We start from the raw sequence: 26,049 nt of genomic DNA on the forward strand, positions 1-26,049 counted from the left end.
GCTCTGCATGTATCCCCATAAAGCATCTTTGTACTCTGAAACAGCTGTGAGGGAGGGGCAGAGCAGAGGTGAAGGGGAAAGGATGTGGGTTCTGGGGCATGATCTTCGGAGGAGCCACCCACTCTTGCCTTCTGTGGTGGCAGTGGAAATGTACTCAGCAGCAAAAGTGGCCACAGAGCCTGCTGTTTGGGAGCTGCTCTGGGCACCCGCATTATCACATGTTCACAGATCATGTGCTTTCACCAGTCCAGATGGACGCCACCTGTTTCTGTGCCAACATCCTGAACTTGTGGTCACTGAGCAGTGGTCAAAATGTTATGCCCCGACCTAATCGTAGCTGTGGGCCTGAGCCCTGCCACTGAACTAAAAGTGTTTCTCCATGCCCTTGTTACTGCTCTCTCTGTGTGGAGAGGGGTCCACGGCTCAGGCACTAGTGGGCAAACACCAATACCTCCCTGCTCTGAGGTGTATGTAGGACTGAGCCAGGAGAGCCTCTAGTTCAGATAGGGAGCTCGGTCCTCTTTTGAATAAATCTTTCTCCAGGTTTCAGATTTTAAAAATGCATAATAAATATTTATTTATGGGGTTGATTCATTGATTAATGAATTAAAATGTTGCTTCTAAACTTAATTTTTGGCTTCTGTAAGAAACATTTAAGCCTCTGTTTCCTCTGATCCGCCCAAAGATAAAAGTCCCCTTTCTCTCAAACTCAAAACTCCTTGAGAAAATGCCTTATGGGACCCAGTCCCAGACTGGTCCTTTTGGGACCAGTTTTTTCTCCTGGGTTGCAATATAAAGACACTTTAAAAACAGAAAGTAATTAAAGTCAGAAAGAAAATTGTCTGATCTCTATTTGATTCTGTCAAAGAACATTTAAGGAAATCCCATTCAGAATCCACATTTCTGGCACAGATCAAGCATTCCATACACAGCGGTTTTGCTTATGCTTTTATTACTAGTTTTCATTTATTGTTGTTCTGTTTTACAACCCCCCCCCCCAAGAGTTCCACCTCTACTAGGGCTCTGTCCTGGAACCCTAAATTCCTTTTGTGAAAGCTCTTGTTGAAACACACATCTTATATGAATCACACAGAAAGTCATTATCAGCCAGAACCATAGCTTACATTTTATCAGATTGGCTTCAACCACTTGCCAGAGACCAAAGTAGCAGAACCATGGAACCCAGTGAGTAAAAACGAAGTGTCCTTGCCCCCAAACTGAAGAGCATTCAAAGTGGCACTGGTAAGAGGCTCAAGTTTCCTAGTCTAAACAAAAACCAAATCCTTTGAATGACTATGACAGAAAAACAATAATCCACCCATAGTGGATGGAATTTCTTCTCATACACTTGGAGAAAGTAGCCACCTCTAAATGCTGTGAATGTGAAAGAAGATGAATTTGCAGACTTTCTATGTCATAAGGCAAGTGATATAATACAAATGGAGCAGTAAGGTTCTACTTTGTTACCTTCTACAAGAAGAACTGAAATGAAGAGTGTATGTCTCTAGCATTGACTTAAAGATGCAGTTTGATTATTCAGTTATTGAAAAATATACCTTAACAAGAGAAGGTCAATTTACCAATCAACAGAAACTTTTAAAGTGTTAGCTTTTTTTTTTAAACATCTTTATTGGAGTATAATTGCTTTACAATGTCGTGTTAGTTTATGCTGTATAACAAAGTGAATCAGCTATATGTATACATATATCCCCATATCCCCTCCCTCTTGTGTCTCCCTCCCACCCTCCCTACCCTACCCCTCTAAGTGGTCACAAAAAACAACAACAACAACAAAACAAACAAACAAACAAAAATATTGGGTATATCCATACAATGGAATATTACTTGGCCATAAAGAAGAAGGAAGTAATAATTCATGCTACAATGGGGAGGAATCTTAAAAGCATGCTGGTGAAAGAAACCAGTCAAAAATGCTACCTATTGTAAGATTCTATTTATATGTAATGCATGGAATGGACAAATATATAGGGACAAAAAGTAGATTCATGATTGTTTAAGACTAGGGGCACAGGCGGTGCTGGGAGATGAAAGCTGAAGGGTATGGAGCTTCTTTCTGAAGTGGTGAAAGTGTTTTAAAATTGATTGTAGTGATTGTTTCACAACTCTGTGAGTATACCAAAACCCACTGAATTATAGACTTTAAATGGGTGAACTGTATGGTATGTGAATTCTATTTTAATGAAGTGATTGTTTAAAAATTTTTTTTTTAAGTTAGCTTTTAAGAACATTCCACTGCTTAAATTCTGAATTCTACAATTGCTAAATAGCTTTATGTTCTCTGCTTTGCCAACTGTGTGACCTCAGTCAAGTCACTTAAATTTCTGGGCATATCTTTAAACATTCAATGAAAAGGCTGGGCTACATAATCACTGCGTGACTTTCAAGGGCTAAGAGATTGTGTAAATTATAATCATTTATAATTTTATCTGCTGAGTAGAGCAACCTACCACAAATCTAGTATAAGAGCGCTAGTCCCACTACTTTTTTCTAAATAAATTTATTTATTTATTTATTTTTGGCTCCGTTGGGTCTTCATTGCTGTGTGTGGGCTTTTCTCTAGTTGCAGCGAGTGGGGGCTACTCTTCATTGGGGTGTGCGGGCTTCTCATTGTGGTGGATTCTCTAGTTGTGGAGCACGGGCTCTAGGTGCGTGAGCTTCAGTAGTTGTGGCTCGTGGGTTCTAGAGTGCAGGCTCAGTAGTTGTGGCGCACAGGCTTAGTTGCTCTGCAGCATGTGGGATCTTCCCGGACTAGGGATAGAACCCGTGTCCCCTGCATTGGCAGGTGGATTCTTAACCACTGCGCCACCAGAGAAGTCCTAGTTCCACTTCTTAATATTTATATGCAAACCTCATTTTATGGTGTTTTGCTTTATTGTGCTTCTCAAATACTGCATTTTTTACAAACCAAAGCTTTGTGGCAACCCTGCGTCGAGCAAGTCTATTGGCCCCATTTTTCCAACAGTATTTGCTTACTCTGTGTCTCTGTATCACATTTTGGTAATTCTTGCAATATTTCAAACTTTTTCATTATTTTTTTTTAAACATCTTTATTGGAGTATAATTGCTTTACAATGGTGTGTTAGTTTCTGCTTTATAACAAAGTGAATCAGCTATACATATACATATATCCCCATATCTCCTCCCTCTTGTGTCTCCCTCCCACCCTCCCTATCCCACCCCTCTAGGTGGTCACAAAACACCAAGCTGATTTCCCTGTGCTATGCGGCTGTTTCCCACTAGCTATCTATTTTATATTTGGTAGTGTATATATGTCCATTCCATTATTCTTTTATTTGTTATGGTGATCTGTAATCAGTGAACTCTGATGTTACTATTGCAAAAAGATTATGACTCTGAAGGCTCAGATGATGGTTAACATTTTTTAGCAACAAAGTATTTTTTAATTAAGGTATATACATTTTTAAAAGACATAATGTTATTGCACATTTAATAGACTACAATATGGTATAAAAATAACTTTTATATGCACTGGGAAACCAAAAAATTGTGACTCTCTTTATTGCGGTATTTGCTTTATTGCGGTGGTCTGGAACCTACAATATCTCTGAGATATGCATGTATGTAATGTGCATCTTTTTCTGTTTATGTTGCTACCTCTATTTATCTTTAGGCTGGACTGATTAGCCTACTTCTTGTGAACAATATTATTGTTCACACTGAATATCATATTATAGTTTACAAAGTGCTGTCAGGCTAGAAGACAGGCAATAGGGCATAATCATAAAAGAGTGGTGGCTCAGGAGCCACGTTGCCTGGTCTTGATACCTTCTCTACTACTTCCTAGTTGCATGACCTTGGAACAGTTCCTGGTGCCTCAGTGATGTCAGCTATACAAAAGGAATACAAAAATAGTTACATCGTAGGGTTACTGTGAAGATTAAATAAATTAATACTTTAAAGTGCTTCAGACAGTTGCACAGCCCATAGCAAACACTCAGTGACCATTAGCTACAATGTTAATTATTATTATCATGTCCCTTGTTCTTCACAAGGCTGAAGAGGCGTTTCCAGGGACACTTCAGAAGAAGCAGCTGTAGGTTAAGACAAGCTGGACTGATTGCCAAAGGTCACCAAATGCAGAAGTGTCTAGTGATGAGAGCAGACCTGAAGCACTCTAGTTTCCAATCCAGTGATCTCTCTATACACTGCTTCACTGTGAAACTAAGGGCTGGAGTTTGGCCATTCACTGGTCTGATGAGCTTCACTCCAGCAGAATCTGCCTGGTAGGTCAGACAGTACCCCACAGTGCTCCACCAGCTATCTCAAAGTTCTCAGCTTGAGAACCTTCAAACAAGGCTAATAACTATAAAGCTTTCTGTGTGAGGCACAAACCTGTACATATAGAACCTCCCAAAGACTGCTGCCTTTATTTCCTTTTCACTGGAAGTAATTCATCTCTTCTTTTAATAGCCACATCACTTTATCTGCACCTCTTCCATTTGGCATCATTCACTTCCCAGCACATGTTATGGCATCCTGCACACGTGTCTTATCTGCTCTGCTACACTGCTCACTCGTTGAGTAAACTGTTGCTGCCTTATTCTTTTTATACCTGATTGTGTACTTTATCAGTATCTGTTGATTGAATGGATGGATGAATGAATGAATGAATGAAGGTATCCTTGAGGGATTGAAGTATTTGGGATCAGAATCAAACCCCCGCAGAAAGACACAATTTAATTCAGCTCTAGTCAATTTTGAGTGGTGAAAATATCCCTGGCACTTTACCAGATGTTATAGGGGATCCAAAACATATGTCATAGTCTCTTAAAATTTTTTGGATGGGCAAAGACTTGTCTTCATGGAGAAATTATACCTGAGGGAGAAAAAAGGAAATGATATAAGAGAGTCCTGGCAGTGCTTAAATTAGAAGCCTTCTCCAAAATTTCATTTTTTGTTAGTTGTTGGAAATTTGGAGTACATTTATGTATGAAAACATTGTCATAAATTGTGGTCTGTTTTCAATATTGGTCCACAATATTTTGCCAGAAAAGTCAAAGACGGAAAGGACTTCAGAATTTATCTGGTGAAAACCTTTCATTTTATAGAAAATACAGTGTGACTTTCTCAGGGTCACACAGTGAGTGAACTGAGACTAGAATCTGAATCTCTTGACTTCCTATTGTGTTCATTTTAGTAACACTCAGTACTAATGACAGAAAAAAACCATCATCATGACAGTATACTGTATTTATATAAATATTTATCAAACACCCATTATGTGACAGACACTGCAAATGTTTTTTCACCCAAACTACTGCCGACTCAGGCATCATCCTTGACTGCTCCATCTCCTTCCTCTACCTTCTCTCCTACCTTGTCCTGCTGATTTTACTGCCTAGATATTCTTCAGATCCATCCCCTTCTCCCCATCCCTACCATCACTTTCTTAGTTCAGGCCATCTTAACTCTTATCTGGCCAATTACAGCAGCTTTCTATACAATCTCCAAAGTGATTTGTCTCTGATATCTTAAAAACAAACCATATCATCTCATTTCTCTGCTCAAAATCTTTTCATGAGTCCACACTGTCAATAGGATAAAATGTACGCTCCCTAACTTGTTCTGCGAAGTTCCCCATAGTCTAGCCCTCCCTACCTCCCTGTCACTCCCTGCCTCCCACTGGGTGCTACAGTAACACACACCTGCTTGCCATTCTCTGCTCAGACCATGATGTCGTTCCTCCCTGTGTCAGCTCAGTCCTCCCTTCTGCCTGAATCCGCACCTCCCCACTCCTCTCACCTAGCTAGTCTTTATCTGCCCTTAGGTACCAGAGGTATCCATTTCACTCTTTCCAGGTTGCTTCCAACCATCTACTGAGTACCGGTTCTTGAACTCCTTACCCAATGGACTGTGATAGAGGAAAATTCAAAGCAATTCTTTCACCCCCTTATTAAATGACCAGAGAGTTTCTAAAGATTTAAAGTGTCCAAGAGCTTTGCTTGGGTAAGAATCCTCAGTATTGCTGGATGCACTGCATTGACTGAAGAGCTGTGGATGGCCTCTCTGAGGCAGAGACAGATTGCATGCAGTGACTCTGAGTACCCAGAGAGCAAGAGTGGTCAGGGTTCCAGATGTAGATGGCCAGCTACCCTGGCAGGAGGATTGTCCCCAGCAGCCACTGCTGGAATGGTCCTCTATGTAGGTGCTACATCCAGGTAGCCAGTTCTCTTGTCCACCAGCCCTGGCCTTTCCTGGCCCAGTATCCCGCCTCTATAAACTGCTCTCTCAGGGACTTAGGACCCTGACACTTTTCTTTCCTGGTCTCTCCCAGGTCCTCTCACCTTTTCTCTCAGATCTTCTCCAACAAGGGGTGATTCCACTCTCTTTATATAATAGGTGTGTTGGCCCATCAGGGCCCATACATTTTCTTAAAAGCCTATTTAGCAGGTTATGATCTGGGCCATCTGGCAATTTCTCTTGTCCAGTCTTTAAACCCAAAGGTTGATCATTTTCCCAATGAGGGCAAGAAGGTGTTTATTTTGTGCCACAACATTATCTCTCTAGTTAGAAAGAGACTGGTGACATTTATTTACAACAGGGCATTTTGCTAAGCTTTGAGACTTAGCTCAACATCACCACTGACCAGAAGTTACTCTAACAAGCAGTATTTTCTCCACTCCCCTCCCGCTGGTCTGGGTGCCTCTCCTCTGTGTCCCTTAATAGGCAGAACAATATCTCTCTCGTTGCACTTATTGCACTGTGTTGCAATTATCTGTTTATATGCCTATCTTCACAATGCCTATGAGTTTCTGAGATAAGATGAATATGTCTTATTTGTATTCTTTATCCCAACAAGTGTCTGACACATAGTAGATGCTCAATAAATGATTGATGTTGTTTCACTGACCTCCTTTGCTAATTGGAGTAAATCAGAAAGCTGGCCCCTGCCCTCAAGGAACTTACCTCCCATTTAACATTGATTATTACTACTATGAATGATGAACTTTTCCTGATAGGAGGGGTAGCTGAGACACCAAGAATTACTATGAAGATGGGAGACACATAGAAATACATTTAGCTAACCAACAACCATCAGATCAGCTGAATGGCTAGCTGTGATGATTCAGCATCAGTCAGAGGCCTGTGATAAGAAGTCCACCAGGAGCCCAGGTATCTTACATTCTCTGCAGGGTTCTGGATGAGATACAAACTTTGTGGAGGGGTGGCGAGGGCTCTGACCCACAGAGCACAGAGTCAGATACCAAAGGGGTATTTAGCAGATACTTCTTTCAAAGCAGCTCCATGTCGAGGAAAAATCCTAAAGTCTGGAGAAGAGCTGATGAAAATAAATAAATAAATCTAGCAGAGTCTTAGGAATGCATGAAGGGTGCTTAGAATAGGAAGTCTTCTGGGAACTTTCATTCTTACGGAGGAGATGAGGCAGGTCCTTGTGCAATTGGCATATAGATATATTTCTAACCTCTTTTCTCTGAATTGCAAAAATTGGCAGAGAAGCAAGATCTAGTGGTGATGAGGGACTTCAGCTAGCAGGACATCTGCTGGAGGTCTCATGCAGAATAGCTGATCAATTCTTGCCTTGCCTTGCTGACAACTTAATCTCTCAGTAGGTAGAAAAAGCAATGAGGGGGAACTGCTACTCAGGACTTAATTATGACCAGTAAGAAAGACCTGGATCATGAGGTATATGTTGTAGGAAACTGGGGGAAAGTGACTATGGCATTTCTGAAAACTAATAATAAATGATAGGGTATCCTCTTATTATAATAAAATACGGCAACCATCTCAATACCTTTTGGGCAGCATTATATGAACACATTAGTTAAAATATTCAGATCAGTGTACCCCAGACACCAGGAGAGCAGATTTCTGAAAGTTCAGAGCAAAGGATTATAATCTTGTGACCCATGATGCAAAATAATAATGGAGCTCCACTCTCTAATGGGATGGGCACTTCTAAGAAATGAAATTCAAGTAACATAACCATGAGTCATCCTGATAAAAAAAGGAGAAGGCAGCTAACAAAACCCATGGGGCTTCATAAAGAGTTCTTTGATGAGCTCAGATTGAATAAAGCCCTGCACAAAAGATATAAGGAGGAAAGTGTAACTCATAACAAATCCAAAAGTTCACATGGTCCTATAAAGACAGTAATAATATTAATGTCCAATATTTACTGAGTATTTGCTGTTGTGCCAGGTATTGTTCTCAGCACTTTACATATATTAACTCATGGATTCCTTGGAAGAACATTATGAAGTAGGTGTAAAATTTATCTTGCTTTTACAGAGGAAGGTTCTAAGAAAACAAAGTGATTAAATTACTGACCCAGGGTCAAAAAACCAAAAAGTTGGGATTTGAATCCAAGCAAGCCGGCTCCAGAGTCGGCACTCTTCACCACTATGCTCTACTTTTATCTACTTCACAACTCTTCTCAGGCCATTGTAGTCAGGTTAAAGAGCAGAATGCATAGGTCTTTGGCAAAATAATAATTTGATATGGCTTTTAAAGGGGATATTCCTGTAACAGGAAGAAGAAGGAAATATAGACTTAATGGAGGAGACAAAATGGGAACAGATGTCAAAGGAAAAGCAGTCCTATTAAACTCTTATTTTGTTGCCATTTTCTTTGAAGCGAGGATTTTTAAGTTGGAAAAGGTAGATTAAACATGGTTGTAATACGGAAGCCAAAATAAAAAGGAAGATGTTTCTTGTTGCTCCAAAATAATAGCTGTCCTGGATTCTGGGGATTTTAGCTGGCCAGAAAGGAAACAAGACCCATTTGTGCCATGATGGCATACAGGGTTCCCCTGTCAGGAGGGGTAAAGGGGTGATAGGCATGGAACCCGGGACCCTAAAGACCACCCAATTCAGCTCTTTGTCTCATTTCACTCCATATAGTTGACTAGATTTTGCTCAGTTCTGGGCAGACTATTTTGTGGGAAGCATTCATCAACCATTCCATCCATGTCCAGAGGAGGAAAAGCTGATGGTATAGAGTAGATGCTGTGCTGTACGAAGATCTCCTGATGGAAATGGGGCCCCCTGTGACTACAGATGTAATGTTTGCATGGTACATCACCACTCGGAGAGTGTTTTCAGGTACATCACCTTCCTTGATCTGCACAATATTCTTCAGCAGTAGATGCTCCTGGCCTATTTGATAAGAAGGTTAGAGGAGGAACCCAACACTCTTGCAGAACTGGAAATTAGTTTACACCAAAAACTCTGCCCACTATCCCAGGCTCCCTCGTGGTTGCTGTCTTCAATCATCTGAAGGGCCGTTGTGTAGTACAGGGGTTATATTTGTTCTCTTAGCTCTATCTGGGATCCAAAGGGAAAGGAATTTCCCAGCAGGGTGGCACCCTGATCCTGGAAGTGTTCAAGTGGAACCCAGAGGTTAGTTTATAAGGTTATGCTACTGATTGGAGTTTGGTCTGATACCATGGTGGTCCTGAGACTTAAATTTCATGAACAAAACAGCGACAACAACAACAATAATGATAATAAATGGAGGACCGACATAGGATTAACACTCTTACCATCTGCCTTTTATCAGCTCGTTAAAAAAAGGAAACTGAACACCGAGAGAATAGTCTACTGCTACATTGCTTTTTTTGTTTTCACATTTTGCTGTAGACTGGTAAAAAATTTGTCACAAACTGGCAACATTCCACAGCCCATTATTTGGGAAACATTGGATTAGAGGGTTTTTAAGGTTCTTTGTAATTCCAAAAATTGTACTCCTCTAAATCATACATTTTGTTACCTAATTATGCCTTTCTTATATTTTAGCTAACATCCTGAAAGCATTCTCAGTGCCAAGCAATGTGTTAAGTTCTTTACATGTCAGGCAACTTAATCCTCTAAATAACCCTATGTCATCGGTAGTTGCTGGTCCACTTTCAGTGGAGACAGACTCAGAGAAGTTCTATGACTTATCCCAGGTCACACAGCTGCGAATTCAACTTTGGTCTCTGCCTTCAATGCCTCTGCTCTCAACGACAGTATCACATGTTTTATTATTAAATACAAACAAAGTATTTCAAATATCTTCCTAGACTCTGAGTTTCTAGATGGCAGGGTGTGTACATTTTAGCTTCCAAATCCCACGACTGATGTTAGCACAGTACCTCTACTGCATTCAACAAAATTAGAAGGTATTTATTAAATACCTACTGTAGTTCAGCTCAGGGCTTCCTGAGGCACACAGAAGATATTTGTTGATTAGCTGATCAACAAATTAGTATAGGAGAATGTTGAATCTATGAAATTGGTAAAACAGTTCTCTTATTTCACTTATATGCCGTCTGAGTATTCAATTTCACAGGAATCACCAGCAAGGAGAGTCTTTTCTCTGACTTACTAACTCAAAGGAGGAAAGTCCTGATGTTCTATTGTTTCTCAGACTCCCCTCCCATGCCAAGGAGAACAGCAAGGACCCTGTCCTTTATCTCCTGTGTTCTCCAAGCAGCACCAGCTACCTGCCTTGCAGCCTGAAAGACCAAATAGACTCCCCTCTGGGTCTTTTTGAGCCTCTGCACTGTTAAAAGGCTGTTGGGAAGAACCCACTGTGAGCCAAATAGCGGGAAAAGCTGGTTCTCTGAGAAAAGGGGAGAGGACTTGGGATAATATGGTGAAGAGGAAAGATTCTAAAGGGACCAAGAGCCCGGTGGTTGACTTCACAGTTTATATTCATATAATGTTCATGATGTGCCCACTGTCCTGTGTGCAGAAGGGGTTTTGTTGTATTGCACTGCCACCAGAACAGTGAGAAACCATGTAACTTGCCAAGAACGTCCAATCAGCATAGTTGTTATCTTAGTCTGAGCACAGCAGATGTGACTGAGCAGCCTCCCCCAGCTTGTCCTGAGGACAGGGACTCAGGCGAGGCTGCTGGAGCTGCCCTTGCTGCCCCCCTCTCTGCCGCCAAGCTGGAGCTGGGTGTTCCTGTCCCCCTGTCAGCACTGCCCTTCCCACAACACCTGTGCACAATCATCCAGTGTCAAGGCTCCGGGATTGTGGGCAGATGAGAAGGAAAGTGAGAAGACCAAAATCTATCCATGACAACCTGAAGGTGGCAATAATCACATTTACTTGAAAATTGCCTAAGAATGAACTATGCACTCTTGGGTGGGTATGCAAATGTATGCAAATGAACCCAAATGAGAGACCCTCTTAACTAGTTTCTGCATCTGGATGTGGCCCTTGTGGTGAAGCCAGAAGGAAATGGGCTCTAAGTGATGGATTCTGCCCAGTTCTCCCTTTGGGCTGGGAGGTCAGGGGTGGCTGGATAAAGATATTCTTTGTTCTCTAGGCCACCTTTTTCCCGTAGCTGGGATTTGGGATTTGAGATTTGGGCACGTAGCTCTTGATCAATCAATATATATTGCTTTGCTTCAGTGTGATCTGATCTGAAGAAGATGGGCTTTGTGTTCTCTGGCCCCTTCCTCATTCCCCAGCCGCTCTCATCAGAACCTGGCCCAGACCATGATGTGATAATATGACAACATTATCATGTTGCTCTCAGTACCACAATAAAAAGGGAACATTCTATACCCCTGAGCCTCAACCATTAGCTAGAAAACAAGAAGGCAGAAACCGATTCACTTTAAGGTCCCTCCCAGAAGGTCAGATCTGAATGTCTGGAATCGCTGACGGAAAATATAGCAACAGGGCTGTGCTGTGATGACTCATCACCAGCTGGATGCAAGAGAGGAAGAAGCAAGGGCTTTAAAGTTGAAGTCGTTCTGGAACACAGACCCGGGTTCAAATCTTAGATTTTTCTGGTTCTTAACCATTTATGCTTGAATAATTTGCATAATTTCTGATTAGATATTCCCTTTTGGTACTTAATCTCTGTCCTCCATACATGCGTTAATACACACAACAGACATTTAACATTTAAAATGCATACTTTGTGTCCGGTACTGGGCTGGGTTATAGAAATTGAAAGATAAGGAAGCCATAGACTCTGTTCTTAAGACACCTAGTCTAGTGAGAGCAACACACAGGGACAGAGACTAAATAACACAGGGTAAAGTAACTATTGTGCCCAAGATGCTTTGGGAGCACAGAACAGGTGCACCTAATTCACCAACCCAGCCTATGAGGATACAGAGGATGGTTACAGGTTAGGGGACACTTGAGTCGAATCTTGAAAGACAAGTTTAGGCATTGACCAGACAAAGGGGAGGTGTAGAGAGCTTTTCAGTCCAATGGAGCATCCCCATGCAAAGGCATGGGGCCCTGAGAGAAGGTGATTGGATTTTGGGGAGTTGTGCATCATGTCTGGAACTCAGGATGTTTGGCGAGGCTGGAGAGGTGGGTTAGGGGAAGCTTAGGGAGGACTGTAGGTGCCATGCTAAAGCTTGGCTTTCCTCTAGGATGATGGGCCCATCAGGAGGCTGGAAATGCTAGTTCCTCCACTTGCCCCAAGAAGCTGGATCTGTGTAATCCCAGCCCACATCCTACACTGTGGACCAGAGCTACTCCTTGGCACAATTGTGAGGCTGGGGGAGTCTATCTGGGCTCCCCCACCTCTGCTCCTCCTTCCATTTGGCTCTTTGTTCCTCCTCAGCTGCCTGATTTTCTCCTGTTGCCCTGGACCCTCCTTGCAGCAACATTTCTGATAAATTGACTTGCACTTGGTGTCTGTTTCTTAATTCATTGCCCCTCTTAAGGGAATATCTATGTTAAAATAGGAACCCGGTTGAGGGCAACGTTTACCAATGAGAGAGAGCTTTCTAACAGCAGTCATTTCAGGAATCAGCGGAGTGGAAATGGGTGGCAGGAATTGGACTATGAGGCCTTCCCCACCATCCCATCCCCTCCCCTTCCCATCCCCGACACTCTCAGACCACACAGTAGATCCCAGACAGCCTGCTGGAGTTACGTCTGTGCCACCAAATGCAGACAAGCCCTGGCCAGTGAGGATGGGGCAGCATGACCTTTGCCTAAAGGACACGGTGCCCAGACAGCATCTGGAAGGGGAATGTGATGTGTGGCTGTGCCCACAGGCAAGCGTGAGTGTGCCTGCCTGCCTCTGTGTATGGTGTGACCCTGTGCGGTCCCCTCGCTACCTAGAGGGAGTGATCCTTTTCCATTCTGTGGCTAGCAACCCCTCAACACGTGGTCACTTCTTATCCTCTCTTACCTCATATCTGACTTACTGACAGTTTCCCACAGTTGCCCTTCCTAGAGATCCCGCTCACCCACAGTAAGAGGAGAAAAGAAAGGTAGAAAGACTATATTTCCCATTGCCCCACAGCCCTCAAACCTGTGCCATTTGGGGCAAGACTTGAGGAAGGTCTATCCTTCTGGGGCAGAGGGAGCCTGGGAAGGAACCTGGGTGTGGTTTTTATCTCACTTTGTCTAAAGCATGGAAACTGTGCAGGGCCTCCCCCCCCCTGCATGGTAATTCCTGAATTTTGAAGTGGAGTCTGGAAGGCAGGGAGACTGGAGAAGGGAAAGGTTCAGGGAACCAGGTCTCCTACCTGTTGGGGGTGGGGTGGTAGATGGGGAACGCTGGATGAAAACAGAGCCCAGGTTGAATATCCAGCAAAGTGTGCGGTGCTCCCCAAACTTCCATGAGCCAAAAAATCACCTGGGATCTTGTTAAAGTGCAGATTCTGATTCAGCCGTGGGTCTGGGGTGGAGCCTGAGAGTCTGTATTTACTACAAGCTCCCAGGTCTTGCCAATATTGGGATCCATGACCCCCACTTTGAGTGGCAAGGGTGTAGAATATGTAGCATTAATCTTTCCCAAAGAGTTGGGGGAAGCTCACCGGCTGCTGAGCAGACAAGTTCTCCCACAATAAGGAGCCTCCAGAAGATGCCATATTCCAAGGGACAGAAGCTCTAGGAGAGAACATGTGAGAAGAGCTGGAATGTGGTCGTTTTAGGGTCCCTGGGGAAAGGTTAGGTATCATAAACAGCATTTAGGTGATATCACTTTTTGGCATTCCAGGAACACTTTGTGCTCTGCCCTAAATAATACTGTAATGCAGCAAAAGCCAGCCCAAATGCCAGCAAGATGCCTGCAACAGTCCCTATTATTACCACCACCATCACCCCCACTGGGTCAGCCTCTCTTTTAAAGGCACACTTCCTGGGAGCTTCCTATTAAACTGTCTCAGACAGATTCTGTTAGCCCTTTGGTCACAGGGTTAAGTGGAGACACAAGGACAGAGGTGGAAGTGAGTCTCAGCAGTCCAGCTCAGTCTATGTACTATTGCCTTTGTAAAAACGTTTCAGTGGAATGGCCCAGAAGGTAATGGACAATTTTCCCAATTGCCTGCCCGGCAAATTTTAATACTAATTGCATTGTATTTCCTCCTAGCTGTAACTCATTTTACAGCTTCCACGTCTGCGAGTTCATTTAATCTTTATGTCAGATCTGTAAGCTAGGCAGGCCAATGTCATTACCTGCTTTTTCTCAGGTGGGAAAACTAAACCTCAAAAAGCTGGTAAATGACACATTTCAGAATGCCATGATCCCTGTCTCCCAACTCAACCCAATGCTCTATCCAAATACCCATTTCTCATATATTTTGTATTTTCCCAGGGAATTGAAATGACCCGTGGAGTCCCTAATTGATGGCCTGGTGTCCTGGGGAGTTGTCAACTCTGGTTTTTAGAAGTTACCTAAATTGAGATCATCTAAGACATGACAAGGGGCAGGAGGAATTTGGTAAGCAATTTCTCAGTTTTACCATTTCTATTTATTAACATTAATTCTAGTGAATAACTTTCTAAAATATGTATTTAGACTTCTCTGCTTTATTTTCATAAGGCCCCTCATCTTCATAGAGCCTGTGTCAGAAAATAATTCTCTGGCTAAACGGGGGTCTGGAGACGTGGAGCTGAAGTGATAATTTCTGACCACTAGAGGGACCCCAGGCACCAGCTACAATTTTTCTGCAGCAGCTGGTGCCTGGAATGGTACCCACCAGCCCGGAAAAATTCAGGTCAGGTGCATATCTGGCTAAGAATCCCTTTATTGTTCTACAAACCAGGTCTGGAAGAGACCAAAGCATCCCAGCTCTGAACCAGAGGACTTTAATTCGAGGATCCAAGCAAAGAGATTAAAATCGTCACAAGTGAGACCTAGACACCAGAATCAAAGAATATGCATTTTAGTCTAGCTCTTTCATTTAACATATCACCTTAGGGTTTTCAGAGTCTTCTAGTCCCAACTATTCGGGTTCAGAATATCCTGAATTGAGTCAAGGACTGTTGAAAAAATCTCTCCCTGGGAGATTCTGATGCACTGCCAATTTGGGAAAAAGCTGCTGGACTGGTCCTGGCTCTATCCCAAAGCATGGGATATCCCTCGACTATATTTTGATGATTTGTTAACTGTCCAGCCTCAGCCTGAGTCCTTTCTGTTACTGTGAAATCCTGACTCAAATCAGTTCTATCCTCTTATTCTTTTCCATGGCACCAGTTCTTTTCTCTTATAACAGCATTTGTAATTTATCTGTGTGTTTAGTCTCTGATCTCTGCCTCTCTTATTGTCTCTAAACTTGACAAAAGCAAGGCCCTCATTCGATATGCTCATTGCTGTGAAACAAGAACACAGAGCAGTATACAGCACATAGTGTGTGTGTGTGTACGTGTATGTGCATGTGTGTGTGTGTTATTGTTTTACATTATCAAGAATGCCACAGCCCATCCCTGTAATCTGCAATCCTGTTGAGGAAAGCCTTTCCTAACATTCAGTCAAAATCAATCTCTGTTATTTCTCCACATCCCGTGTTTCTAGTTCTAAAGCTCCAGCTACATATATGTTTAATGCTTCTTTCAAGGACAATTCTTCAGTTATACAAAGATAGCTATGTATTTTTCTATTTTTCCAGTGTCAATGCCCCACCCGCACTCAACCCTGCTCTTTCAGCCCCTGCTTATAGAAGAGGCATGGTCTCCGGAGTGGCATCATTTTGGCAACCCCCCTTGGAAGAGCTCTGATTTTTTAGTGTCCCTTTCAACATTTGGTACCCAGAGTTGAGCCGTTTATTCCCCAAATGGCCTGTTCTGGGCAGGAGAGGATGGTGTAGGGATGGTGCCCTCTCTTGTCCTGTACACCACATCTCTTAATGCAGCTGGAGTCTGCATTAGCTTTTTTGGCTGCTACACACACTATTGAATCATCTTTAGCCTGTGCCCAAGTGAAACCTCTAATTTTTTTTTTTTTTTCGTAAGAACTTTTGTTGAGCCAGGCCTCTTCCATCCTGCTTTTGTGCAACTGATTTTTTAAAACACAGGTTTTGCATTAATCTCTCAAACTTTAATTTCTGCAAAATTTTTTTCTATCTCAGTGACCTTCCCTCCAACTTACTCCTTTCACACTTCCAGAGCTTTCCATAGATCTTCCTCTGTCAATCAATCAAGAATGTGAAGTGAGCAGCCCTCTTCTGGGGACTGAAGGAGTGGGTGTAGAGGAGGAGAAACATGGTCATATTTTTGGAAGCTTCCAGGCTGATAGTCAAGAGAGTCCACTTCTTCCTCACCTCTCTCTCAGGTCACAGACAGAAAAGGGCCAACTGATTTGCAAACAACTTTCTTTTCCAATGCTCCACACCCATCCCCTCTTTTCTGGGTAATTGGCCTTCATTGCACTGGCTTCCAGAATCCACCATATCTACCTTATAAGAGTGTGAAAGGGAAAATGTCCTTTATTCTTGTATCTTCTCTGTATCTGTACATAAAGAACATTCTGGATGTGACAGTGAGACAGAACTAACCATTGGCCGGGGGCTTTATGGCTTGCTAAGGGTCTGTAGCTGTGAAACAGAGGCCTGGACAGAGCGGTCTATGTGACGGAGGGCCTTGTGGATTTCCAGTGTGTCCTGGTATCCGGATATGTTCAGGGTTATTAGGGAGAGGGCTGGGAAAGCCTGCGAACCAAGGAAGGAAGGGGACAAGAGGGGACCAGATGAGTCCAGAGAGATGCTGATGTCCAGAATTGTGTCTGATTCACTTCTGTGTCTTCTGGGACCTCTCACAGTGTCTTGAACTTAGAAGGCACTCAATACATCCTTTAAATGAAATGAATTATACACCCCTAAGTGCCTTAAAGGGTTAACCCGACCAAGTACCTAGAACTGCAGAGAGATAAATGCCACATTCTGGCTACAGAGGCCAGAATGGGAAAGAAGAAACCAGAGTTCAGAGGTTGGGAAAGGCTAGGGGGCAGGGGCACTAACCTGGAACTAAAGAAGAGGAGGAGGGAGAACAGAGAAGAAAAAAATCAGCAAGGAGACGGAAATGACTTTTAGATCCAAGGAGGGTGTGGGCTCTCCCGCTGAGTGTGATGAAATGTGAGGAGGTGGCTAGGCTCCAAATTTGGTTCTGAGCCAATGGAAAACTGTCTCCCAGAACTCTGGTGAGTCTCCTGGGACTCACTTTTCCCCAAGTAAAGACGAAGAATGACAGCGCTTCCCAGCTTTCCCCTGCTGTCCAAAGCTCGCAGCTTTGTCCCAAAGGAAAGCACGCATTATTCCTCCGACGTGGCTGGGGAACTGTGGTGAAGTGGTGAAGTCCCCCAGCTCCAGCCACCTGAAAGTTGATCCAGAAAACAGGTTCTCAGAAATTGTGTGCTGACAGCCCTCCAGTCTCTTCAGCCCCCAAATGCTTGCATGGTGTGGGAGAGATGGCCTATAGGACTTAGGGAGAGGAGCTCTGTTTTCTGGCAGTTCTTCTGTGCTAATTCTTTGCTTACTTGTTCCTCTTCCCCACGGGACTGTAAACCCTCCAGGGTGGGGACCATGCTTTCTTCATATAAAATTAATTAATTCCCATATTTAGCACATGTTTACTGAGCTCTGACTATGCTCCAGTCACAAAAGGGGAAAAGTTCTTGCACTCTTGGTGCTTGTTTTCTAATGGTGGGAGGAAGGGTAGATTAGCAATAAGTTGGTAAGCAAACAAATGAAGAAAGACACGATTTCAATGTGTGATACATGGTACACTGGAAACGTCCCAGGTGAATTGGTGGGGAATCAGTAGGTGCGTGAGGTGGCTGGGGGCTATAGCCCATTGGATGTCAGGGAAGGTCATTCTTGGAGGAGGCGAGATTTGCTTTGAGATCTCAAGTATGGGAAGGTGTCAGTCATGGAAAAAGCACAGGAAAGAGAGTTCTGGGTAAAAGAGATGTCAAGGGCAAAGACTCTTATAGTGGAAACAGGACTTGCCCATTCAAAGAACAGAAAGTCCCCTAGGCCACTGGGCCTCTGGCTTACTGAGCAGGGAGGAGACTTATGGAAGTCCCAATAAGCAGTGGGAAAGCATGTGAGTTTAGCTCTGGGTACAGCAGGGGAGAACTAAATACCAAATTTGGGGTGTAATATTATATTTTCCTGAAAAGAGACTTCACAAATTTCATCAGATTTTCCAAGAGACCTGTGATCTCCCCTCCCCCATACGCTAATGATACCTGATGTAGAGGGAGAAGAGAAGGCCCAGGCCCTTCAGAAACATCCAGTTTGGAGTCACATGCAGTGTATTCTTCCAGGATGCAGAGAATTACCCAGGAAAAAAAGTACAAAGAATGATCCTTGAGGAGGTCAAGGGTGGAACTTGGGACATTATCTGTGAAATCTTAGGGAGTAAACAACTTCTAAGTGTCCCCCAAATATGGTAGGAACATACCCAAAAATATGGGGAGAAATGGCAGGGTTGGGAATGTTGGGGATCTCATGGAAGACATCAAATTTGCAAGCAACTGGACAATGAATCAGAGATATTTGAGCATTTCAAGGACCTCTTCCTCTTGTTTCTACAACTGTGTCTAAAAGGTTTCTAAAAGTCTAAGGGTGATGTAAAGATGCCTAAAATCCCCCTAATACTATGCCCCTAGATTTCCCTAAATCAGTTTTTTCAAGGACCCCTTTCTCCTGGAGATTCCCCCTTCCCTTCACCAGATAGTTATAGGGAAGATGAAAGCTGACATGCATTTTGGCTGAATGGACTTCTAACCTCCCCCCACACCCTGCGTGCCCCACGCCCCTCCTGCCCAAATCACAAGAAGATGTGCAGAGATGATCTGGAAGGGCTTGGACTTGTTTATTAACCTAAACAGTCACATTTGTCTGCAAGGTGCGTTATTGTTAATTAAAACTGCGATTCTCCTTGTGCCCAGAGAATAATTGGATAGCATACAATGGCTTTCATGCAAATCCCTGGCAATTAGAGTTGGCGATGAATTGGGTTTGAAACCCCAGTGAAGTTTTCAATCAGAATTCTCTGAGGGTGGTTTCTGGAGGAAGGTGATGATGGGGCTGGGGGTTTACACAAATGGAGTAGATAAAAGGGTGTGAGGACCAGGTATTTGCTTCCTAAATCCTTTGGGAGGGGTTGCAGTTTGAAATCAATGAACTATGGGTGTCAATGTGCTCTTCCATCTTCCCTTAGGGAATAAGTCTCTCTCCATAAAGAAGCAATGCAGACTGACCCTCCCCAGGGCGTGGAGTGTTCCCAAGAGCTTGCTGCCTGGCTGTCATCTTTCTGAGAGGATTTTTTCTTTAGGCCCAATAACTCATACACAGCTAAAGTCTTTGCCTTCCCTGAGATTAAATTCTTAAGGGTTCAAAGGAAATAGGATTTGTATTCCTGAAGGGTTGCAGAAAAGATGCCAGAGTTAGACTAGTTTGGGAGTGGTTGGTGGCATTCAGTGGGTTAAATGGACTGGGGTGACAGAACCCCAGGAAAGCCTTAAAGAAATGACTGAGGCCAGGGTTAGACTTACAGAAGAACTATCCAAATGCAGTGTAGATAACACAGGGAAAGGCCAACCCCCTAGGGGACTGGGGCAAAACTGTAGAGGTGGAATGGGGAGGAGATAGCCATGGGGAGGCGTCTCCAACCCATCCTGACCTCTTATCAGCTGCAGGCTTCTGCCTCTGCCTTTCTTTTGTGAAAGATGTGAGAGCTGCAGAGCTATCTGAGGGTCTCTAACAGGACTGAGCAAAGAGGGATTTCCATCTGGAGGCATGGCTTGGGGTGTAGATAAGACAACCCCCGTGGTCTTAAATTAAGCCTCCCTTGCATCAGGTTGACACTGGAAGATTCAACAAGCAAGTCGAAAATGCCCTCTCCTCCCCCCTTAACTAGGTCAGCCTCCGAATCCAGTAGCTTGTAAGGGAGTTGGCCAATGTCTGAAGGATTGAGAGTGGTCAGGTGCTGCAGGGGGCCAACTATGAGAATAGGCGGGAAAGGGAGTAAGAAAAAAGAGAACACTGGGACACATGCATAAACTGTGGTTGGAGACCTTAGCATAATTTAGGTTTGTAAATTATGTCTTTTTTCTTCATTTTCTCTGTTTTCCTTTCTGTTTCAGAATGTCTCCCGCCTCTCAATAGGTCCCTAAATCCCACCTTTCAATTTAGGATACACCAATCGGCAGCTAATCTGGTGGTTGCTAGGAGACAGGAGGTGGGGGATTGAGAGGATTTGTCACTGCACCCACCCAGGAAAATTCCCCGAGCCTAGGATGCTCTAACTCATCTCTGCTCCTCTCCTGCACTCTCCTACTTATCTCCAAAGTCCAGAGTCAAGGAGAAACGGTTTAGGGGAGAAACCAGTTATAGCACATCTTTGAAAAATGAAAGACCATACCTAGATTCAGACAGATGTAAGGTACCTCTCAAGTCTCCCCAGCTTTTTAACTGGGTTGGAGGGAGAAACTCATTTGTGTGTGTGTGGTATCTTGGGTAGACGGTGAATTTGTTGGTGCCAGTAGAAGTTGTTCCCCTTATGAAGTGGGGTTTATTCATGGTCCTTCCCATCATCACTCGAACTTGGCTGAGAAAAAGCCCTCAGGATCATGACTAAGCATCCCGAGAAAGGGGTGGGGGTCGGGGGGCGCCCAGGGTGAAAGGGTACAGCGTGGAAAGCGGAAGGATATATTTGTGTGGCAAACAAAAAAGGTTTATTTTGAGAGCTGAAAGGTGTTCGAAAGGGAAATTTGGGGGATTCCAAGAATATGACCCAGCCAGATCAGGCCCTTTCCCATTAAGTATCTCAGGCTTCACAACTTCTTGGTTTTTTTAGTTCCCTCTACACAGCCTTCCACGGAGAAGACTAGATACAGAAACCGGAGTAAGGAAAACTCATTTGGTAAGGAGTGAGTTACAAATCCTGATTCCATATCCTGAAAACAAGGAAGGAGAACAGAATGAGGTGGAGGGAGAGGCCTGAGAGAGATCAGAGCACACACAAATGCAAATCAGACACTGATGGAGAGGCAAGTATACACGTAGACATCTGTTATTACATGCATGCATCGAACGTGGATATGAGTTCTAACAGATTGAGGACAGACAGATGCACACATGCACACACACACACACACGGGCATTAGGATTATGCTGAGGAGTAAACCTCGGAGAGATGATTCCTGGGAAGTGGCTTTAGAATTATCTTGATATGTTCCCTGGACTAAGTAAGGTCCCCCAGGATGCTTCTCTCCACCTTCCCTACCACCACCCTGATCTCTAAGCAAAGCCAACAGGGAGACAGAAGGCAGGGAGGAAGGCTGGACAGGCTGAGCAGAGAGGAGGAGTCATGCTCTGGCCTCATCTTCAGTTTTCTCTGTTTTTCTCTCTCTGGCTTCTATTCGATTTCATTTGCTTTCTGCAACAGCTTCTCTTCTTTCTTTGCTAGCTAAGCCATCTCTTCTAGTTTAGGTTTAGCTGCTCTCCTCATATTCTGGTCCCCCTGCTCTCCCCCCTTGAGATGGCAGTAACCCCACACCTCAAGAGAACATCTGTGTGCCCCGAGGATGTTTGCACATCATTCATTTTCTCCCCAGGTCAGCCAGAGAAGCAGACGCTGCCAGGAAAGTCTGGTGTGAAATCTCTCTCTCTCTCTCTCCATTCTCCTCCGTCTCCTCTACATCCCCAGACAAAACAAGAAACCACCAGCTTCATAAAAACAGCATAGACTTTAATTCAGGTTGACAGGTGGGAAGAGAGCTAGGATTTGCATCCAAGGATGTCCAGATGAGAAGACTGTGCTGCCGAGAGAGGCAGGGAGGGCAGAGAAGTTTGAATGGCCTGGTAGCAGACCTGGGCGAGGAGCAGGGGTGTAGCCACACAGTGCAATATTGCCAGGGCTTCTGCCAGGTCCAGCAGCACGTCCAGGGTCTGCTGGGCCAGACATGTTGACACCACCATGGCCCTGGACCTCACCAGGGAGTCCAATCCCAGAACCATGCCCTGAGGCCACCAGAAAATGAACCAGACGCATAGGATATCAACCCAGGGACATGGCCCCCTGCCCAATGCCTTCTTCAGCCCCTTGGCTCCCAACAAACCCAGTGGCAACAAGACGAAGATGGCAAAACAGGCTGCAGCATGTATGTACCGCAGAATTTCCCATTGCCCGCTGAAGGTCACTGTGCAGAGTCCATGGGAAGTGTCACTGCCCAGCGTGATTGGCAGTGACAATAGGGCAGCCACTCCCCAAAGTCCCACACTGATCCCCAGCCTGAGGCCTGGGCCGTGACCTATACCCAGTTTGGGGCCCAGGCAGGCATGGCACCCTATCAGCAGAGCTTGGGCAAAGGCTGAGCCATACGAGACCAAGTGAGCTAGGTGGCACAGGGAGGTGATGAGGGCCCCACTTAGCCCCCGTGCCAGGATGGGCACCATAATGCTGAAGAGAGCACTGCCCACAGCCAACTGCACCAGGATAGACCGGTTCTGGTAGACCCGACGGGGGAACAGAGGTCTGAGAAACGCGTAGAGGACGGCTCCACTCATCAGGATGCCCAGGACACTGGCGAGGATGAAGAAGGGCAGTGAGGAGTCGTCGAGCAGGATACAGGAGTGGCAGGGCGCAGCTGCTTCCACATCGGTGAAGTTATAGTCTGCGTCGTACAACTCAAGAAATTCACTCCAATTCTTGTCTTCAACGGCCAACTTAGTAGAGTTGTCATCAGCCACCTGGAGGACATTCTCAGAAGGGGCAATCAGAGCATCTAGTTACCCCACTGAAGGGTATCCTGGGAACAGAGGGCAAGAGGTGGGGAGAGAAAGACAGTGGGGAAGTGGGGGCTGGAAGAGCTGAATGGAGTGGGGCTGGTGGGAGAGGACAAGGCAGGGTGACTCAGGAGGAGCCAAGAGTCGTAGAAAAGCAAGGGAAGGGATTTCTCTGGTGGTCCAGTGCAGGGGGATGCGGGTTTGATCCCTGGTCAGGGAGCTAAAATCCCACATGCCTCGCAGCCAAAAAACCAAAACATAAAACAGAAGCGATATTGTAACAAATTCAATAAAGACTTAAAAAAATGGTCCATGTCAAAAAAAATCTTTAAAAAAAAAAAAAAAAGAAAAGAAAAGCAAGGGAAGGGGAGTGGACAGGACTGGGAGAGCGGGGAGGGGGGAGGTCTGGATGGAATTGACAAAGATGAATGAGGAGGCAAATAATGGGGGACCTAGGACACTGAGGTAACAAGGGGAGAAGGAAAACGAGGGAAGGGACAAGAGATGAGAGGAGGAGAGAGGTATACAGACCCAAGGGGCAGACAGAAGGAGTGGTGGGGGGCAGAGAGGGAGGGGCTGTGGGCTCAGCCCCACACTCACCGGGTGCAGACAGTTCCCCATGACACTGCTGGGCTCAGGGCAGGCAGAGAGATGGGCTGGGATAATTCTGTCAGTGGCTGTGGTTCCCGGATAAGTGCCAGGGACTAATGAAGGCCATTGGCTCTGGGCAGGGCTATGGGGCGGGCAGTGCAGGATGGGGATGCATTCAGGAAGTCTTTACCCCACGCCCACTGCCTGCCTGAGCCTCAGGACCACTTGAGGCCCTGGCCCGGGGCTTCCTGTTTTGAGGGTGGATTCCGCTGGTGGGGACCTGCACTCAGGAAAGGAAAAAGGTGGGGACCAGAAGGTGGGTATTTTCCCGAAGGTGGAAAGGGAGGCTTTCCGAAGGTGGAGAAGCCAGGGGGTTCCCAGCATAAAGGGATTCTTCAAGCACAAGGAAGGAAGAGGGGGCCAGAGGTGAAGTGTGAGACAGAGATAAGAGATGTGCTGGGAAGTTGGAGGGAAAGGGCAGCTGATGGCTCTCGCTGCTTCTCTGTCCCCTTGAACTTGATCCAAGGAAAGATAGTTCAAAAGGGACGTGTTTGTGGGAGGGGGTATTAGTGCTGCTTGTGGCTGGATCCATGTGATGTTGACAGCCTGAGCCACATGTGTGTGAGCAGGGGCTCTTTGTGTATCAGTCTGGGTGTAGGAATGTACTTACTTATCTGTACTTGTCTGTGTGTGTGGCTGTGTATTGTGTATCCTGTGTATCATATCTTAGTGCTAGGTTTTAGGCACGTGTCTTGGTGTGTGTACTGCTATCTCCAGGTCTGGGTGTTTCAGTGTGAGAGGAGGGAGGGCTTGGGGGCAGCTGTCAAGGTTGCATAATGAAGCTACTTCAGGGAGCGATTGGGCACTTGCCCAGCCACCTATGGGCACAGCGAATGCATCTTCCATACCAAGCAGAACACATGACGTGACAAGTTAAAGCAGGCTCCGGGGGACAATGGGACAGCATATTTTAAAATGGGACTGTTGCCTATGGGGTAATCTCTATTCATATTTCTGTTGGGGGACATAAAAGCTCTGGAAATGCTACACTGGCCTGGCACCTTAGCAAGATGTAAAGTTTCTTGTGGTGGGGGAGAGCTGTTTCTCTTCAGTTGGCACAGGGAGAAAAGGCATGTACCCTGAAGAAGGATGCCCCTAAACCGACACCTCTGCTCCTTGGTACCCCCTCTCCCCACCACCCCACTGCTTTTACGTGATCTCTGCTCTTTTGTTCCCTCCACCCCTACCCTGCATTTTATTTCCTCACGTGGGGACACTTAGCCTGGACATTGGGAGGGGTGAGTCATGGAGTGTCCGAGTTGGAACGATGAGATAAACAGAGTTGGTTAGGCGACACTGTTTCATTTGTCCAGGAAAGCGCGGGATGTGGTAGCGTCAGTTCTGACGAGTGGTCTTTCCCACTCACACAGCGCCGCCTGGAGGCGGAAGCAAAGGTGCAGAGGGATGGCCATCTTGCTAAGATGGTCCCCTTTCTCCCAGGACTCCAGCTTCAGTTTCAGGTTCAACATGAGGTGGGCTAGAAAGGGAGTCTGGGGGGGGGGGTCTGTTGAAGTGGTCCTGGCATGGTGTTGGGGGGGGTCTCCTCCTTCTCCAGCACAGCCTGGCAGAGGGCATGGGGAGCAGTCAGGTGCTGTGGAATGAAAGGACCTGGCCAAAGGGGATGAACGCACTTCTCTCCCTTGGAGAGTTATATCCATTCCATACAAGATGCCCTGGGGGGAGCAGCACGGCAAGGCACACACCACCCCTGGAGGCGCCACGTGCAGGGGGACCAGCAGAACAGCCCTTATACACACGCATCCCAACAGGAGCAAGAGCGGCAAGAAGGAGGCAGCCGAAGGACACGGATAATCCAGATATATTGAGGGTGGCCCCTCTGAGATTAGCACAGGAGAGTTAGAAAGATTATAAAGATACACGATGCCCTCGCTGCTCCCTGCCCCGCCCCCCCCAGACAGACACACACACAACACAACGGCCCCTCTCCCCCTCCCCCCGCCCCCGTACAAATATGGCTTCTGTGTAATATGGACAGAGTGGTTCAGCTCAAAGAGGAAAAGTCATTTTCCCAAAAGCGGGTGCTGGGAGGCAGGGAGCCCACAGGCCTGGGGCCCTAGGCTGCCTTGCTGCTGTAAGAGGAGGGGACCCCGGGCTCTAACCAGCGGCTGGAAGATTCACAACGGTATTACCTGAACTGAAAAGGGTGGCAGATCTGCTGCCTGCAGCTGCCCCCCACTTTGCACGCCCCTGGGTTGTCAGGGCAGGAGGACATGCTGGAGGAGGGGGAGAGCAGTGCCAAGGGGCACCCTGGGTCTGAGGCAGGGCGGCCGGCTGGCGGGGAGGGGCGAGCAGTCTCGTCTCCACGGCAACCAGCTCGGCCACAAGGAAGACAGAAAATCAAAAGCAGGGGTGGAGATGGGAAGGAGACAGGCAGCATCACTCCCAGCCCTCAA

At 45.5% G+C, this 26,049-nt stretch overlaps 1 protein-coding gene and 1 pseudogene across 3 annotated transcripts in view; both read right to left on the reverse strand.

Annotated features, from left to right (window-relative positions):
* LOC309643660 (olfactory receptor 10J1-like) overlaps positions 1–26,049 on the reverse strand; it is a 460,112-nt pseudogene that overhangs the window by 128,866 nt on the left and 305,197 nt on the right. The window lies entirely within an intron of this gene.
* On the reverse strand, positions 21,927–25,517 carry ACKR1 (atypical chemokine receptor 1 (Duffy blood group)). 2 transcript variants are annotated; one of them, XM_082425079.1, is made up of 2 exons: positions 23,585–25,517; positions 21,927–22,948 (listed from the first exon to the last, which is right to left on the reverse strand). In XM_082425079.1, exons 1-2 carry the CDS (start codon positions 23,603–23,605, stop codon positions 21,977–21,979), a joined length of 993 nt encoding a protein of 330 aa, XP_082281205.1. In that variant the 5' UTR covers positions 23,606–25,517; the 3' UTR covers positions 21,927–21,976. The 2 variants fall into 2 exon arrangements, with proteins under 2 accessions (XP_082281205.1, XP_082281204.1); XM_082425078.1 differs by having other exon boundaries at positions 21,927–22,960.

This window comes from Balaenoptera physalus, assembly GCF_965194825.1.
Source record: "Balaenoptera physalus genome assembly, chromosome: 1".
NCBI classification, from domain to species: Eukaryota; Metazoa; Chordata; class Mammalia; order Artiodactyla; family Balaenopteridae; genus Balaenoptera; species Balaenoptera physalus.

Coding starts and splice junctions, on each gene's coding strand:
- ACKR1 (XM_082425078.1), bottom strand. CDS start 23,605: ATGGGGAACTGTCTGCACCCG. Junction 22,961..23,584: donor TGGGGAACTGTCTGCACCCG/GTGAGTGTGGGG, acceptor GCCCCTTCTGAG/AATGTCCTCCAGGTGGCTGA.